The sequence below is a fragment of the Euprymna scolopes genome, chromosome 38 (assembly GCF_053919585.1).
Source record: "Euprymna scolopes isolate OS-2025 chromosome 38, ASM5391958v1, whole genome shotgun sequence".
NCBI classification, from domain to species: Eukaryota; Metazoa; Mollusca; class Cephalopoda; order Sepiida; family Sepiolidae; genus Euprymna; species Euprymna scolopes.
Genome location: NC_136519.1, coordinates 28,916,363 through 28,934,843, shown reverse-complemented (window position 1 = coordinate 28,934,843; position 18,481 = coordinate 28,916,363). Strand labels below are relative to the sequence as shown.

Below are 18,481 nucleotides of genomic sequence, written 5' to 3'. Positions count from 1 at the left end.
TTAAATATTAGGGGAAAAAAGATTAATAGGAAAACATATAGAATAACCTATGGCAATAGACCCAAATTTAAAACTGTGTGTGTGTGTGTATATATATATATATATATATATATATATATATATATATATATATATATATATAATCATAATTTAGGAATTTAAATTTTGTTGTGTAAAAGTTGAATTTCAAATATAGAAATTTTATTGTATGCAAGACAAAGTATAGTAAAATATATTTCCTTAACCCATGAGTTTTTGATGTTTATACATCTCCTCGGAGGAAAATGTTAGCAAATATTATAAAAGGTTTGCACCTGATTTGCTAAAGGTAATAAACATAGAAAATTAAATTAATTCTTTTTAAAGTTTTTAAATCATTTTAGCTACATAGAATAAGGGAAATTGGATATTGATGCAACAAAAAGGATATTGAACTTCAAATCGAAAGTGTATGCTAAATCCTGTAATGGAAGTTCTTGGTATCCGGCAGGTAAAAAGATCCAACGCGTATCGTAATAAATCCAAGGAAGCTGGTAATGATCCAATATATACATATATTTCCAGTTTTTCTTTATTTTGATTGGATAACCGGCAAATTTTAAATTCCTAAATTATGATTTATTTGCTCTATCTAGTATATTGAGCAATTTTATTTAGCTGGGATAGTCTTATATAAAATATTACATCCAATATTTTGTAAGACTGATAATCACTGGATTTACACACCAGTAGATTTATTGTATTTAATTACTGTGTGTATATATATATATATCTTAAAAGAATGCACACGAGTGTATTCCTTATGAACTCCAGAACAGCTGGGCAAATGTGTTTCAAATTTCACACAAATGTATTTCATGTATCTGGCAGTGTTCTTAGATGGATTTTTTATTTGAATTTCAATGGTAAGTGTTGATAATCGAAAAAATCCAATAGAAGCAGAAACAGACAATCTGGACCAAAGTTAACACCTTATACAGCCTAATATCATAAGTGTCTTTAAGAAGTTTTTTTACCACACAAGCAGAAAGGCTCAGCATATAAAACCAACAATAGGTTCTTTGACATGACGGGGATACATTCAAAATAAAGGTTTCTGTTCAGAGCATAATTGTAGCTTGATATCTGACATTTGCATTTTAAACTTTAATTACAGCCCTTATATACAATCTATAATATAAAATCAACAGTAGGTTCTCTACAGTGTGATGTAGACTACAATGTAAGTAACTGCGGGAATGCATGTGACGCTTCTTTACAGTGCACTGCGGTTGGTCTAACTAGAACAGGCAATCAATTGATTTGATTGAAAAATTGGCAAGTACACAGCTTTCGATGAGAATAAAAATATTGGAGGGTAGGAACATTTGTAGAACATCTTTAAATCCCGGGTAACGTCATATTATATATGTATATATAAGTCTATTTTAATTAAATCATAATGCTATATCTTAAATTATAATATAATTTTGAAATCACACATAACATGATCATATTGAATGAGGTTGTTTAACTGAAACATTAAAAAAAATGTTTTTTTTTGTTTTAAATGTTTTTCAATCTTTCTATTACATTTGAACATAAGAATAGCAGTGAGTAGTTGTGTTGGCTGCTAGTTCATCCTACTCTCTATGTCAGTAAAAAAAATAGAGGACTTGTAAGAAATAGATGTAATATTTTTGCTATTAATATGATATCCTAAAAAGATTATAAAAACAATCCAATAGTACAACACAATAACGAAACAACTTTAAATTAAGATTCAATAAACATTGTTTTGCAATTTATTTCTGCCAAAGGCTGGGAGTTAATGGAATTCATAAAAAAAATTAAATAAAAATAAAATAAAAATAAAAAATGCATCAGTTTAAAAATGAGTCTAACCAAAATATTGTCTTCAAAAGAAACAATCGACTTATTTGTTAAAACAACCTGTTCGGATTGTTACTCTTTCGTGAGGCAGCAAACATGCATAAATTTTTTAATTATTGTTTTGTATTTTTAACAGTTGTGTCTCCTCAAATGAAATCCAAAAGATTAACTAATAGTTTTTTTATTTTTTTTTTATTTATTATTTATTCAACACTAACGTACACCTTCCGCTAAAAAAAATAAAATAAATAAAATAATAATTATGAATCCTTAGCATTCACACTAATTTGTATATAAAATATTATTAAAAAGAAAACGCATACAAATTTTTTTTTTTTTTAGCTCATTAGAATTACTTTATTCCTTCATCTTCATTTCAAGGATGAAATACATCTTATACCCATAGCTGAATATTAGTAATCACTTCAACAAATTAATAAGATTTGAAGAGTAGAAAGTGGATTTGGAGGTTTACTTTTGGAAACCTTGTAACTCCCACTTCCCTTATTTTGTCCCTTAGTTCTCACATTTCATGAGTGATGTTTCTGACAAAGGGAGAAGAATTGCCATTTTCTGGGCCAGAATCTACCCATCTAACACTTATTGTTGGCTAGATTTGACCTTGAATTTGTTTTTCTTTTAGCTTCTTATATCAAGTGGCTTTATGCCTTGTTTGGAGCGATTTCTATTTTAAAATATAAAAAAAGAAATACTACGATGAATTTATTTTCAACATCTGACATTTTCTGCCTACTACACTTTTTTTTTTTGCTCAACACACACCCCCAGGCTAGTTATATTGAAAACTGAATCACTCGTCTGCTTGCAACAAATGTAAAAAATTTGTGCAGAATGTTTTATGACGTTTCTGAATTTTTGAGATGAGGATTTGTTATTCATATTATATGGACACATTGGACTACTGTTTTCATCCTGAGTGTGATTTTCACGTTTGAGTCGATGTAACCTCCAACCTGCTCCAGGTGTATCTTGTCGAACTTGGGAATTTGTCCGCAAGAACCCGTGGCGCAGTGGTTAGAGTACTTGGAAAAAAAATCGAAGGTTGGAGGTTCAATCCTAAGTGTGGGCAAGCAAAAAATACAATTCCGAATTACTTAGAACCTCTATCCAGTTATGGCTGATGGAACAAGAGCATGCTACCCCTGCGAAGTATATAAAGGGTTCCACTTGAAATTCTGTCCCAATTCCGGAGTTCATAAGAAACCTTCCTGAGTTCGACAAAATATACCTGAAGAAAGGTTACATAGACCAAAACTTTGTGAAAATCACACTCAAGATGAGAACAGTAGTCCGATGAATCCATGAATGTTTAAGTTTTATTTTCGAACAAAGAAATGTAGGAACTGTTTCGTTATATTTTAAGAATGTTGTGAAGATTTTGAGTGTTTGCATATCACGTACCTTTGTAATTTTTATTTATTTATTTTTTTTTTTTTTTACATCAGTTGCATAATTACTCACAGGCTTAGTGATTAATATGAAGTAAGCGAATGCACACTAATATGAAAATGATTTGATTTAATATTTCTTATGAGGACTTAGTACGGTAAAGATTAAATACTCCTACTTCCTCACTGAATCAGTAATCAAAGAGAAAAACAACTGACCAGATTTAATATAAAATTAAAATTGATGAATTTGAATAAAATTATTGTCTTGAAAACACTAACAAATAATTGGTTGAAATCACTGATAAAACAAATTTTTACGTGTGACTTTTTAGAAAGCAATAATTGTCAGGTTTGGTTTGGCTGTTTTACGGCATATCAACCCTTTTCAGGTTATTTAATGCCGAATGCAGTGATTTTCATGAAAAAGTTTTTAATAGAATATATATTTTTTTTTTTTCAAGTCAGGGTCTTAACTATGGGTTAAATAGAAACTAATAGGTACTACCACTCCAGGTCAGAGTGGACCTGGGAGCAATGGCAATTAAGGGGTGGATCCACACTCCCCAAAGCCCAGAAGCTGGGACCTCACCATCAGATATAGTTTAATGTCATATCCAGGATCAATACCTGTCAGCAATAGAGGGGAAAATAGCATAACACTATCCAAGATCTATCCGACAGTTATCTGCAAGCCAACGACTGAAGAGAATTGGCTCAATCAACACACTTCATTGAGACTTGGAAAATCACTAATGTGTCCTATGAGTCAGGCAACAACTAAAGGAAATGGACAGACAAAACAATCTTTGTGAACCCTGCAATATAATGTGGGACTATGCAAGGAGGAAAAAAAAAAAAAAAGATACAGAGCTCTCTCTCTCTATATATATATACACACACACACATCTAAGGATGATAATTTCTTGACAGAAAACAGATCCATACCACTTTTATATCTCCTACACACAAAGATTACAAACATATATAATACTATTAAATCTTATATCTAGAATCCTTATTTCCACTTTGATTCTAGAAAAAAAGTGAAAAATTTAAGGCTTCAGGAGTCTCATATTAAAAAAACAAATCTTGCTCATCTGGTGTCTAATGGCAGACACAGAACTCTAGTGTCTAAGCTCTCTCTGTACAAGGGTTTGTCAGAACGAACTGGCACTGGTATATTTTTCTCTATAAATAAATTGACTAAATATTAAAAATAGTATTCATGGCCCAAATAAGTTCTGTTTGGTATGGCCACTCTACACTGTATTTTACAAGGAAAGGTGCACCTTCTCCAAATGTTACCTCAAGTAATAGCATGAAACTGGATACTCCACCAGACAAGATAAATTCTTGTCCTGGAATCCAGTAAGACCAAGAGACCAAAATAAAAGATATACTATAACATATTTGAATGGTCAATTGGGAATATGGTAAATTTTGTTTCCAACTTCTTTAGTAACTCGGTGTTAGAGATGTAAATAAGAATTTTGATTGAATATTCAAAATATCTATGCATCTCGTATAGAGATCAAGTGTTGGCGCCTTGATTTCTCAAAACCTCGATTAAAGTAAAATGAAACAAAAAATATTTCTTGTATACACACAAAGTGATATAATATATTGTGTACATTTCGGTATTTACTTATGTTGCATATGGAAGGGGACAGATTTCGGTAATTAGAGAAATAAAATAAATAGGATTGAAAATAATATTTATTAAAGGAAAAGGCTACAATTGAACGCAGTATTTAAGAGTTGAAAGGAATACATATTGCAATTTAGATGCAATCCTAGAAATGTGGAGCATTGTCCATTGTGTTAGAATAATAATACAACTGGAGGTCAGAGTTAGGACAATGGAAATCAATTGAGGAATTTTCTTAGTGTTGCCAAAAGAGGTGTTCGAGACAAATGTAATATGTAAAATCCACATGAAAAAATATTCACGTGTCTGAGCACATTTTGATGTCACAAAGAAAGATAGGGTCAATATATTCAGTTAAGTTGAGACAGAGTTCAGAGACACAGCTGGGAATCACAGCTAGGCGACTCGAGGAGAGAAGAGAGTTAAGTTAGCCAAGCCATTTCGGAAGTGAACCAGAAAGGGAGTCAAGACAATGTAATTCTGCAAGGCAATTGAATCCATGATCGTAACCAGCTGGAATAATAAATATCATGTTATAAGCAAGCCTTTCGTCTTCATTTGTCATCCACCAAAAAGGTAATGTGATTTTGTCTATCGTTTTTGTAAATGAACTTATATGAAACACCCTCTAAAAGTGTAACTGTCTGTCCCCATCACCAAATGAAGATCTCTTCTCTTGTGTTAAAAAGAACAGTCCACTCTCACATCTGTATCCCTTCTACTACAAATAATGAACTCAACAATTGTCAACGTCATCGCTGTATATGCCGTTATATAAATGTCTCATCGTCCATTATATGTCTCCGATATGTACACCCACTATTCAACACTTATACAGGCTTTAATGGGATTAGAGCTTAGTAGTAAGGTGTGAAAATATATTTTCTTTGTTGTTCCACTTTTTGGGGGAAACTACTCGGCCAATCAGGTTAAAATTTTACTGTCTAGGTTGGAATCTATCCATATAACATTAATTGTTGGTTAATTTTTGATCTTTGAGTAGTGTGTTTTTTTGGCTCTTTACATTAAGTAGCTTCATGTCTAGTTTGGACCAATTTCCATATTTAAAAATAATTAGGTAATTAGGGTGCTTTATAGTCATCAGACATTTAAATTTATTTTCTTTTTTCCTTATTGAAAAAAAAAGGGGGGGTATATAAACTTTCATTTATGAATCTCATTTAAATTAAAACCAAATATTCTTACAATGCAGCTATACAATTTGCATGTTTTATGAAAAGAAAAATGCTATTTTAATCTCAAGTGTGATAAAAACAAAAATGTAATTTAGAATATGAGTGACGGAACAAATGAAAAAAAAAAAAAATCTCCAATCAATGTAATCCAAATTTCAAACACTGCACAATTTCCACAATTGGCAACAGTTTTTCCTTAACTCTTTGGATAGAAGCTAAATATAGTATTCTATCTATAGAACATTTCATCTTTTCTGTTCCCATTCAATAAGGGAGAAATCCTTCACTTTTAATTTTTTGTTCCGATCCAGAGTGCCCTCTTTTGGGCAGCTGAATTTTCCCTACATCAGAAAGAGACTGTTTAAATCTGCTCGCATGAGAAAAGTAAATAGGAACATAATTTTCTTTTATACAGGATGATGTAATAGCAATAAAACAAAAAGGAGGGGGGGGTCTTTTAGAAAGAAGCGAAGATGCAAAGATTCTCTCTTTACTGCTGATTACAAGAACTCAAGAGATATGAGTAGTCAACAACAAAAGAAACTGAAACCAAAATCAATTTTCCAAACCCCGGTACCATATACACCTGTGTGAGGAGAGGGCTGTGCAAAAATAATCCTCACCCATTCGAATCAAATAGCATTAAAAGTCAAAAGGCGCACAATATATATAGGGACAGGAAGATACTCTTTGATGAAACAAAAATGATCTTCATGAATTGCTTGAAGTCTTAGCCTTCACAGAAAAACTTTTGCCTTTTGTTAAAAAAAAAAACAAAACCTGAGAACTAGCATTCTAACAATTTTAACAGAAAAAAAATCACTGAAAATGGAGAACTCACATACTTGGGACTTTAATTGAAAAATTATATGTTGTAAAAACAAATTTATCAAAGAAAGCGAAACTTTTATTGTTCTAGACTTTCATCAAATAGAAAGAGAATTCTCTCAATAGACCTAACAAGCAATTTTCATTGTTGAAGAGTTTAAGAAAATTTATTGCCTTAGGAGTCAGAGTTAGGAAATTTTAAATTAAATTTCACATGTTAGTATATGATGTTTTGGATACAAATTCCACAAGCCTGTGTTTTAAAAATTCAATAAATAATTAAAAAAAAAAAAAAAAAAAAAAAAAAAAAAAGAGGGGGGGGGTAATTTATATTTCTTTCATTAAAAAAAAAAAAAAACACACAATTCAATGAAAAACACACAGCTATTCACTTTCAAATTAAAACACAATAATACTAGTACTAAAAATATATTATCCTCTCAACAAGTCACCAACAATCACTCATGAGTGTGTACATGTGAGGTAGAGGTGTTCCTAAATGGCTTGAGTTATCTGAATAAGTATAAAATATAAATTCCTGTGTATTTTGATTTTTTTTTTTTTTTTTTTTTTGCCTATATTAAGTTGATTATGAGGCATTTCGAAAGTAATGCATATTATTTTGTATTCCACTCAAATGGATCAGAGGGAATTGCAAATTGTATTGTTATGATGACTGAACTTATGCATTCATGGTCTGAAAATTTCATTTTTTGTTAGATATTAACGGTTTGAGACTTTAAGAAAACAACCACTGTCATGGACATGCATCGGAAACAGATGCATCAATGAATTCCTGGCAAAAATGTATTAACTTGGTAGTAACTACATAGAAAAAAAATAGAGCATAAAAGGTTGCTTGTTTGGTACTACTCCCATCTTTATAAATTTCCAACTTATATAGCACAATTAATCAACGTGGAAGTTTCTATAATGTATCGCTATTAATAAGTAAACGTCTATTAAAAGAATTTAATTTTAGACATGTTAATTCTCTCACACCATAAAACACCTCATGCATTAATTAACACATATAATCAGTCAATAAATTACATAACAAAAATACACTCACTTCAGATTCAGATCAATATTTGAATTATAACAGATATTTGTTAAAAAAAAAAAATTAAAAAAATGAATTGCATCATATCTTTTTAAATATATTTATTAATGGCTATATGACATTATAAACAAAAATATCTTACTCTCTTCCAGAACTCTATACTCCAAGAAAATTTTTTAAGTTCAAAACAAAAAGGTGACATATGACATCACAATGTATTCTGATATTTTGTAATCTCATATATATAAATAAATAAATCGAATATTAAAGTTAAGAATATCCCTACATGAAAATGTTTAAGGTCGTGAATCAGATTTAACTTTTCACAAAAAATCTAATATTTTACATAAAAACTTTCAACAGATACAAACACACACATTAAATAACTATTTAAGGAGAATTCTGAATTTTTATCCTAAGAAACCTTTATGTATCAGGACCTTCTGGCATAAAACTCCGATCGATGACTAGGGGCCCCCTTTCACCAACAAAGCTCATCAGGAGTTAATAATTGGTATAACACAAAAATGCAAAAAATGAATTAAGCAAAAGAGCAAATACTTGGAGATATACGAATAAAAACGAAAAAAAAATGGGAATTTGTGTAAAATATATGTACAATTATATAAAATGTATATTTACGAATAAGATGGAGGAGGTATGGGAACAATTAAAATATATCTCTGAGCAGTCCAATGATTTAATAAATTCCTTCTGCTGACAGAGTCTGCACAAAAAAAAAAAAAAAAAAAAAAATTGAGACAAGACTCCAAAATCTTTAAATGATTTTGAGCCAGTCCAGTGTAAGGTCCTAAAACAGTCCATTTTATATGCATTAGCACAAGCCTGATTTTCAATTAGGTGTTGACCAATGGCAGATTCCAACGTAAAAGGGGGGGGGGGGGAGTGACGTCTGCCCAATCTAATTTCTGCTGGTATATGTTGATATGTTGGTTAATGTGTGTCTGCAAATTCAAGAAGGTTCAACTCACATAGGCAGCAGCGCACTGGCAATTGAATTCATAATGTATGGCAAACTCGTCTTTGTAACCAGGGGGAAATGCAAAACCGAACGTAACACAACAGATGGAAAACAATCTGATAGCAACTTAATAATCTGTCTGCACAAACATTGACCAGCATCTCCAATCTAATGCCGTTTTAAATAAAAAGGACATTTAGACGGATCCAGGGCTATAGGAGAATTGTATTTCTCTACATTATTAACAGTATAATCAATCAAATTCTCCGGATAACCATCACAAATGAAAATGTAATTGTAATGTTACTATTAATTATTATTGCCTGTCGTAAGGATTAAATTTTCAACCTGCCAAAGACTTACTTAAAGCTGATAGTTATTCATCAACACTTTATCAAAAATTTTAATTCGAGTCACCATTTTTTTTTTTTTTTTGTCATTGTCAAAAAATATAGGATTCACAACTTCAAAATGATAATCTGAAACTCAATAAATGTCAATTACTATAAAATATTGATGTTTGAAACTTTTGCTACTGCTTCGGATGGCTCCACAGAAAGCAGAAACTTTAGACATGTATGAATTATTTCTTTTTTTGTTTTGTTTTTTTTACATGGGGGGGTCACCACTTATCAAGGCTCAAAGGCCACTCAGGGATAAGGGTTATTGCGTGTACAGTAATCAATGAGATAGTATTGTAGTAATCATTAGTATTGGGGGTTTTGATAGAATGTCTTAAGGGGGCGGTTTGTCAGGAGTTTGTTTATGTTAGACTTGAAGACGTCCAAGTTGTAGTCAGGTGGGAAACAGGCAAGCGGCACACAGTTCCACTGACGTGCAGTTCTAAGAAAGAAGCTTTGCTCATGGAATCTACGTTTGGATTTAGACACAGGTAAAGAGATGGGAAAATTATTGACAGTAGTTTCAGCCAGACGGGTGTTTCTCGTGAAAGATTGGCGAGGGGGGAACGAGGGATTGGAGCTCAGACGAGCACCTGCCATGGAAATAGCGATAAAACAAAGACAGCCTTGCAACATCTCTTCTGTGGGAGAGAAGTTGCAGGGAAGAGAAAAGGGCATCCTCCACTAAACCACGAAGCCTATTTGTACACATATCACATATTTTTAAAACTTCCTTTCGAAATAATCATTTGTATAAGTTTTAATATGTTACTTCTCAAATTCTGCTCATTCTTTTTGTTAGGATAGGCATTAGTTTTTAAATCAAAAGATTTTGTTCTTGTTATTCTAATGACCATCATCAGGATTTGGTGTAATCAATATTGATCAAGTAAAATACCTTCCATCTAATCCTTAATTTTTTTTTCCTTTTTTTTTTTTTTTTACTCATGTTCACCCCTTACAAAGCATATCGCCACTTGGATGTAAGGGCCTACTATTTGGGGCCATATCTAGAAAAGATTAATAAGATATTTGTGTTACATTTAAACTTCTTCATATCAGTACAGCCAGGGAAGCAGGCAGCAGGAAAGGAATTCCAAAGTCTAGCTGTTCGAGGGAAGAAACTATTAGAATAGAAAGCTTTCTGGAATTTAGGGACGTCAACAGTGAAGGGGTGAGATCTTATTGCTAAGCGGGTTTGTCGGAGATATGTACGTCGAGGGGATACGAGTGAAACGCGTTCATCAGAACACATTCCATTAAAATATTTGTAAAACAGGCACAGTGATGCAACATTGCAGCGATGGGACAGGGGCTGGAGCTTAGTTGAATAAGATTTTCTAATTTATTAATTTTATAAATCTGATTATTTGTAAGCATCTTTTAATAAACCAAAATTTTTATTTCTACCACGTTATTTAATAACTTTCTTAAATACAAATTACTTCAAATACAAAATTATGGTGCTTGTCCAGAATTCACTCTATATATTAAAAATGCAAGTAAAACAAATCTGTATGCTGTATGTACCCAGCGATAGAAAGAAAATATTGTATTCCAAAAATCATGTAAATTCATCAAGTAGTTATGTGTGTGTGTGTGTGTAACTTTTAAGCGAATTTGAATTTTTCCAATGCACCCAACTTCCGTTAAAATGGCTTTCTAAAATCTTGCAAGTTTGAATTGTTTGGAGTTATTTCCCTTGTTTTGAAGACAGTATCATTATATCATCACTGTTCGTTTGACGATAACATTTGATTCTTTATAAAAATAAAACTATCAATTTACATGATTTTTGGTGTACAACATCTTTCTGCTACAGGTATGTACACCATACAAATTTTTTGTTTATTCTTTTGTTTTTCTTTAAATATACGGTGAATTCTGGACAAGCACCCTTTGATTGTAATAGTACAAAGAAACCTCCATCTTTCTCTAAAACTAATTCAACATGTTCAGATTCTGAACAGCGTAGAGAACTTATTCCGAAGTCAACTTACAAAACACTTATGAGGAGTTGGACAATATTGTGTGTGCATGTACGGGAGTTGGGGGGGGGGGCTTATAAAAGCTCACTATCACAAGACTATCAATCTACAAGGTGGCAGTGAAAAAGTAATGCTATTACAACAGATGAATTGTTGTACAGAATCTAACCAAACATGCTAAAATGGATTTTATGAAAAATGGAATTGGTAAAAATAAATAATCTAGAGCAAAAAAAAAAAAAAAATCGATCTCATATTCAAAACTTTTGTTCTTGTTTATATTTTTAAGGGAGGTGGTATCAGGTTAACATTGCTGGGAACCCATGAGATAAAGTACTGTTTTATTCTTAAATTCAAAGTAGAATTTCATGATAAACAACTGATGATCCTGACAACAATATCAAGACTAGTATAAGCTTGAAAGCAACCTAATGTAGTAATTGCAAGACTTCATCAATTTACAAAAACGCAAATTTTCCACGTAATGAGACTGTTTTGTTTTCTTCATACATTCGTTAAAGATCGAAAAAAATTTAAAAAGACATATCTATAAAAAGGAATAATAGTATAATTACATTCCGAAATCAAATATTTATTTTTCATGCAAAACAGTTCTCCCAGCATGTTAAAATTTTGGTACATTTTTTAGAGGTCTGTTTCGTTATGCAGAAACAAACGATTATTATTATGTAAATACTGTCTTTTTTCAGTGCATATACTCTTCAGCCATCAAGGCTAGGATGCAAATCACAGTGCCGAAGATATTCAAGCAATTGGACAAGTGGGTGAGATAAAACAACCCAGAATTTCCACCGGCAAATATGATCAACAGTTGGAAGAATGCGGTCGCATTATATACAAAATTTGTATTGCGTTGTATAGTTAAAAGGGATCAACGAAAATACTAGTCAAAGAAAAAAGACGATAGAGGAAGATGACAGACCAGTGGGAATTTTTTTTTTTTTTTTTTTTTTTTTTTTTTTTAATATTCTCAATTATTATTTTTTTTCTTTTAATTATTCATTTGTGCTATATACAAATTTATTCAGTCATTTATATTTTTAGTGTCTATTATTTATATTTATTTATTTATTTATTTAGTGGTTAGTTAATTACCCAACATTATCTCGAAACTTAAAACATGTGATAAACTTGATTATATACATGTCTGTAAGGTAAGCTGTTTCTTACAAATAATATTGTCTGTTGGTCACTTCCTTCATTGCGAGCTTCTGGTACTGTTCCAGTACCAAATATAATATCATATAATCTATAATATAAAAGCGAAAATGTGTGTTAGTGTGTTCACATTTTTTGTATGGCTTTTTTTGCCGGGCTTCGACATGGTTACTATTTTGGAGAACATTCCGTATACTCCCTAGAGTATAATATCTCAGATTCAAAAACGGACGTTGTCTATCTTTATTTTGATTGAGCTTTAAAAAAAAAAATAAATAAATAAATAAAAATCCCTGGTTCCTGCTGTTTATTTATACGAGGAAGACAAAGCAAAACTAATTGAAGCAAAGGCCACCGCTTCTCGGCCTTCCTGGCTGGGACATCTTAGAAGCAATCAGCTTTGATCAATGTGGAGAAACCCTTCATATCAGATTATTGCTTTTCATTAAGACACTGCCAGAGTTTCCCTTTTTTGGGGGGAGCTGGTTTTCCTAAACATTATAGGGAAATAAGTAAATAAACTGGCCTCCAGCCAGACGTTAATTTCTGGGTCTGCGTGAACTCATTCACATCTGCAAGTCAACTTTTTGATTGACATCGCTAAATTTGAACGCTTTTCACTTCCTGTCGCGTCTAGCATAGCGGTAAGATGTCAGCTTTTTTTTCACTTTCTTTTCCGTCTTCGTCATGGGTTTGAGCCTGCCTGCCTACTAACACTTTTTTTTGTGCTTAACACACACCTCCAAACACCCAGGCATGCCTGCTAGTATTAATATATATACATATATGATTAAATTGTCATATATATATATATATATATATGACAATTTAATCACACCACAAAAAGGTAACCAACAGATAAGAATTTATTTTAAACTCACCATTCCTTCATTATCATCGCTGCTTTTCTTGCCATGAGACCGGTTGGTATTCTGAAAAGAAAATAGAAAATGGTTACAATAAACTAACAAAAATCTAAAAATATTTGAATACTTAGAAGTCAACTCACACAAAAATACAGAAAATTTTTTATGATGTAGGTATTCGTCACAGAACGAAGATGTCATTCCAAAAATTATGTAAATTGAATAAGTATTTTTTTTTTTAACTAAGAAAATCAAATTTTATGACTAAGTGAGACGGTGTTTTAATCTGCCATGTTTTATAAAGATAACTCAATTCAACCTACTGAGATGAAAATCATCCTTGTAATGGATATAATTTACTTTTAAGATCACAAAGAGTAATAAAATGAATTTCTATATAAAAAAAAATTGATTGATACGATTTTTGGAATATGACATCTTCATTCCATGACAAGTACATATATCAAAGATTTTTCTGATTTTTTTTTTAATTAAGTCAAATTCTAAATAAGAATCAAATGTTCAAGTTCTATTACAATAAAGTAATGAAAGTAAAATCATGCCAAGAATGCCATTTTGCTTTGAAATAAAAACATTTTTTGACAGAAATAAAAAAAAATATTTTAATTGTTATACAGAATTTTATATTACTACTCAAAATGTGAAAAACAACGTACAAGACCATGTATGACCAACACTTTGGACAAAAACAGATGTTGAATGTTTTATGAAAAATTTACATTAATTTTAAGATTTTTTGCTAAAGAAAACTGAAATTAAAAAATAGAGACATTTTTTAATTATTTATTTTAAACAAGATATTTTTAAACTTTGCATATAATATAAGAATACATTTTAGATTTTAAGTTTCTGAATTTTTGAGGTGAGGACTTATATTTTGTATTTGAATTCTTTAGACTATTGTTCCCATCTTAAGTGTTATTTTCACAATCTGACCGTCAGTTGTATCTTGTCAAACTCTGGAGACTTTCTGATTACAGAATATGCACTGAATATGAACTGAATTTTGAATGGAATACTTTATTTAATCCACAGGGTAGCTTCTTTCATCATCCATGACTAGATTTCGCAAGTCGCCTGTAATTAAGATTGATCCTTCAACCTCCAGAAAAATTTTACCTAGTCTTTTATCCCCTATGCCATGAATCTGCTGATGGAACAAGAGCATGTTACTTCTTACAAAACTATTTAAACATTGTCTTAAGGAGAATTGCTTCCCATCACCCTGGAAAATCTCATCAGTATGCTCTGTATTTAAGAATTCAGATGACCGCACATATCCCTCTCAGTACAGACCAATAAGTCTCCTGTGTGTCATGAGTAAGTTGATGGAATCTGTTAAATAGAAAAGTAATCAACCATATCAGCAAAAATAACCTTCTTAGTGACACACAATATGGTTTCCGTTCTGCTAGATCTACAACATATGTGCTTACAGTTATAGCTCATAGAATTAGCGAATCTCTCGACGGAGGCTACCTTTCTAGGGCAATTGCTCTTGACATATCAAAGGCTTTTGATAGAGTATGGCATAAAGGCTTACTTTACAAGATCTCCAGCTACATTATAGCTGGAAATGTCTTCTCAATTATGAAATCATTTCTAGTGGTTGATGGGCAGAAATCAGAAGCTCTCAGTATTAATGCTGGAGTCCCTCAAGAGTCCAATTCTCTCCCTGATCTACATTAATGATCTTCCAAATCACATCCTTACATCATTCGTAGACATTTATGCTGATGACACTACTATCTATGGTAGCACATCTAAGACCGTAAACGACCAAGTTCTCTGATACTCTCTCCTCTGATCTTCAGCAAGTAGTTCAATGGGGAAAGAGGTGGCTGGTTACTTTTAATGCATCTAAAACTAAGCTTGTATCTTTACATCATCAACGTTGTGATCCCCATCTGGCATCAATTGAAATGAATGGTTCTCGTCTTGGGGAGTTTCATGTTTTGACAAGCTTTTGGGCTTGATCTTTACTCCTGATCTTAAATGGAACACATACATTAAATCCGTTGCCAAGGCCGCTGGAAAAATGGTGGGATTCTTCTATCGATCCAGTAGATAGATCACTGCTGATGCAATTCTATCTACATAAGAGCCAGGTACGTCCAAGGATGGAGTACTGTTGCCACATTTTGGGCAGGAGCTGCTAGAAAAGACTTGTCCTGCCTTGATAGAGTCCAAAATAGACTTCGTAGCCTCGTAGGGGATGTCCTTTTCTCTTCCCTGCAACCTCTTTTTCACAGAAGAGATGTTGCGAGTTTGCTTTATCGTTATTTTCATGGCAAGTGCTCGACTGAGCTCCAATCTGTGCCCCCCCCCATCAAACTTTCACAAGAAACACCCGTCTAGCAGAAAACACTATCACTAATTTCCTCCAACTCTTTAGCTGTGCCTAAACCTAAACGTAGATTCCATGAGCAAAGCTTCTTTCTTAGAACTGCACGCCTATGGAATTGTCTTCCGTTTTCCTGCTTTCCAGCTAACTACAATATGGTTGTCTTCAAGTCTAACATAAACAAGTATTTGGTGAACCATTCAATATGTTAACAAATTTACTGAATTTCCATTACTAACGATTACTATATTGTCTAATTTCTACTGTACACTCTTTAACCCTTATCCTCGAGTGGCCTCTTGGCCTTGATAAGCAATGATGCCTATGTAAAAAAAAAAAAAAAAAAAACTCCCATTTAAAATTCTGTGCAAATTCTGAAGTTCCACAGAAAGATCCCAGAATTTGATAAGATACACCTGAAAATAGGCAGAAGCTACATCGACCAAAACGTTGTGAAGACAACACCCAATAACAGTAATCTGAAGAATCCAAATATTAAATTTTAGATTCTCCAATTGAAAAATTTTAAAGCACTTATTTTCAATTTTTTCACATAATTAAATAAAAATATGTATTAAGGCATTTCATTTTATTTTTATGAAATTTACCATCTTTTGCACAAGAATATGAAGAAATTTAATTTTTCTATTACATTATCTTTTTGTAAATTAAAATAAAACTTGTACCTAGTTTTTGTTAAAATTCTATCTAAAATAGTTCTTTTTTTGTAAAAAGATAATTATATATAAATTCAGATTTTAAAAAATAATATCTATTATCCAAGTTTTGATATTCTCATTAAATTTTTGTTCGGTTCTTCATAATAAAATTATGAAACGTTTTCATTTTATAGGAGTGATTGAGAAATTTGTGACCTAGCTATAAGAATAGTTTGCAGACTTCTAATAGTCTCAATATTGGCTTCTCAAGTTCCAGAAACTTTTTACATCAAATTATACTATTACCATGAATACAGAAAATTAAGCAAGATATTATTTTTTTTAAGAAAACCTTGGGCGAGTCTGCTGGGGCTTAAAATGACAACTAAATGACAATCCTTTTTGTAAATATCTAGAATTTTGTCAATTTTCATACCAAAAGTTACGACTTATGCTTATATAGATGAAACAAAAACTTATAAACGTCCCAAAAAAAATTACAGTTTATCTATTAAAAAAATAAAAAAATAATTTTCCTCAAAATCCAACAAAAGATGTGATTAATTGTTTTAGTGTACTACATTATTCCTGCCTCTCATTAAAGTTTCAAGTATGTGAGTTCACATTTTAGTGAAATTCCTTTATTTTTTATTTATTTTTTAAGTAGATTTCCATTAAAATCGATAGAATGTAAGGATTTTTTTTTTTTTTTTTTTTTTTTTTTTTAAACCAAAATCTGCCCTTTAAATTTTTCAAATAAGAAAAGCAAAATCTCTCCTCCCCTCTTCTGGTGTTGCTTTCTGAAAACTGAAAATGTTAATTTTTCTCTTAAGGCTAAGATTTGCAAGATAGGCAACAGTACATAAAGTGTCCTACATCAGAGAATCAAAATTTTTCAAAGGACAAAATATTTTATATATAAAAAAAAAAAAAAAAAAATACCCCACCCCAAACTCAAATCAAATGCAACTAAAATTAATAGACACCTGGTACATATGGGGACAGGAAGTTATTCTACTGTAGTCCTTCATGAATTGCTTCAAATCTTAGCCTTAAGAGAAAAATTAACATTTTCAGTTTTCAGAAAGCAACACCAGAAGAGGGGAGGAGAAATTTTGCTTTTCTTATTTGAAAAATTTAAAGGGCAGATTTGGGTTTAAAAAAAAAAAAAAAAAAAAAAAAATCCTTACATTCATTACATTCTATCGATTTTAATGGAAATCTACTTAAAAAATAAATAAAAAATAAAGGAATTTCACTAAAATGTGAACTCACATACTTGAAACTTTAATGAGAGGCAGGAATAATGTAGTACAGGTAAAAACAAAAATAAGTTCTATCTTTCATCAAATTAGAAAAAGAATTTCTAATAATCAAAGAAATTGAAAACTAAAAGACATAATGAACACAGAACCTGTCTGGGATCATAAAAAACAAAAATAAACTAAAGGCTTTGTTAAACATACTGGCATCATTTTTTTCATCCTTCACATTGTCAAGTAAATTTTAGAAACTTTTGAATAAAAATCGTACATCTTGACACGTAAACAGATTGGAAAGTTATAAACATTTGAAAATCGTAAAATGAAAAAATCTTTCAGTTCAAAGAGAGTTTTTTTTTGTTTTTTTTAGAATGTGCTAAAATTCAAGGCCGGCAACACAATTCAACTATTGAGATTTACAGACCATGCTATGGATGCCAAAAATCGCTAAAATCATGAAATTTTATTTTCTCAAAAAAAAAAATAAAATAAATAAAAAAATAAATAAAATACTTGATCAATTTAAATTCTTCTGTGAGGAGTATGTACAATTTTTTTTTAAGTGTAATTTCTTTTTTTAAGTGTAATTCAAAATAAAAAAAGTACCAAAAGATTTTTTATAATTGAGGTTTATTCTTTTTTTTATTTAAGGTTAAATATAAAATATTTTCAATGATCACAAAAATGAAAAAGTCCAAAAGTAGGAAAAACTGATATAAAATTCTCTTTAATATTTCTTCAGAAAGAGAAAAAAAAGAAA

The 18,481-nt window shown here is 31.1% G+C and overlaps 1 protein-coding gene across 10 annotated transcripts in view; it reads right to left on the bottom strand.

Moving 5' to 3' along the window:
* The window catches only part of LOC145263108 (AT-rich interactive domain-containing protein 1B-like), a 161,563-nt gene that overhangs the window by 97,366 nt on the left and 45,716 nt on the right, over nucleotides 1-18,481 (bottom strand). For all 10 annotated transcript variants that reach the window (XM_080120038.1, XM_080120040.1, XM_080120042.1 and 7 more), the window contains exon 4: nucleotides 13,451-13,501. In XM_080120038.1, coding sequence (XP_079976164.1) covers nucleotides 13,451-13,501 — 51 coding nt within the window. The remainder of the gene's footprint in view (nucleotides 1-13,450; nucleotides 13,502-18,481) is intronic.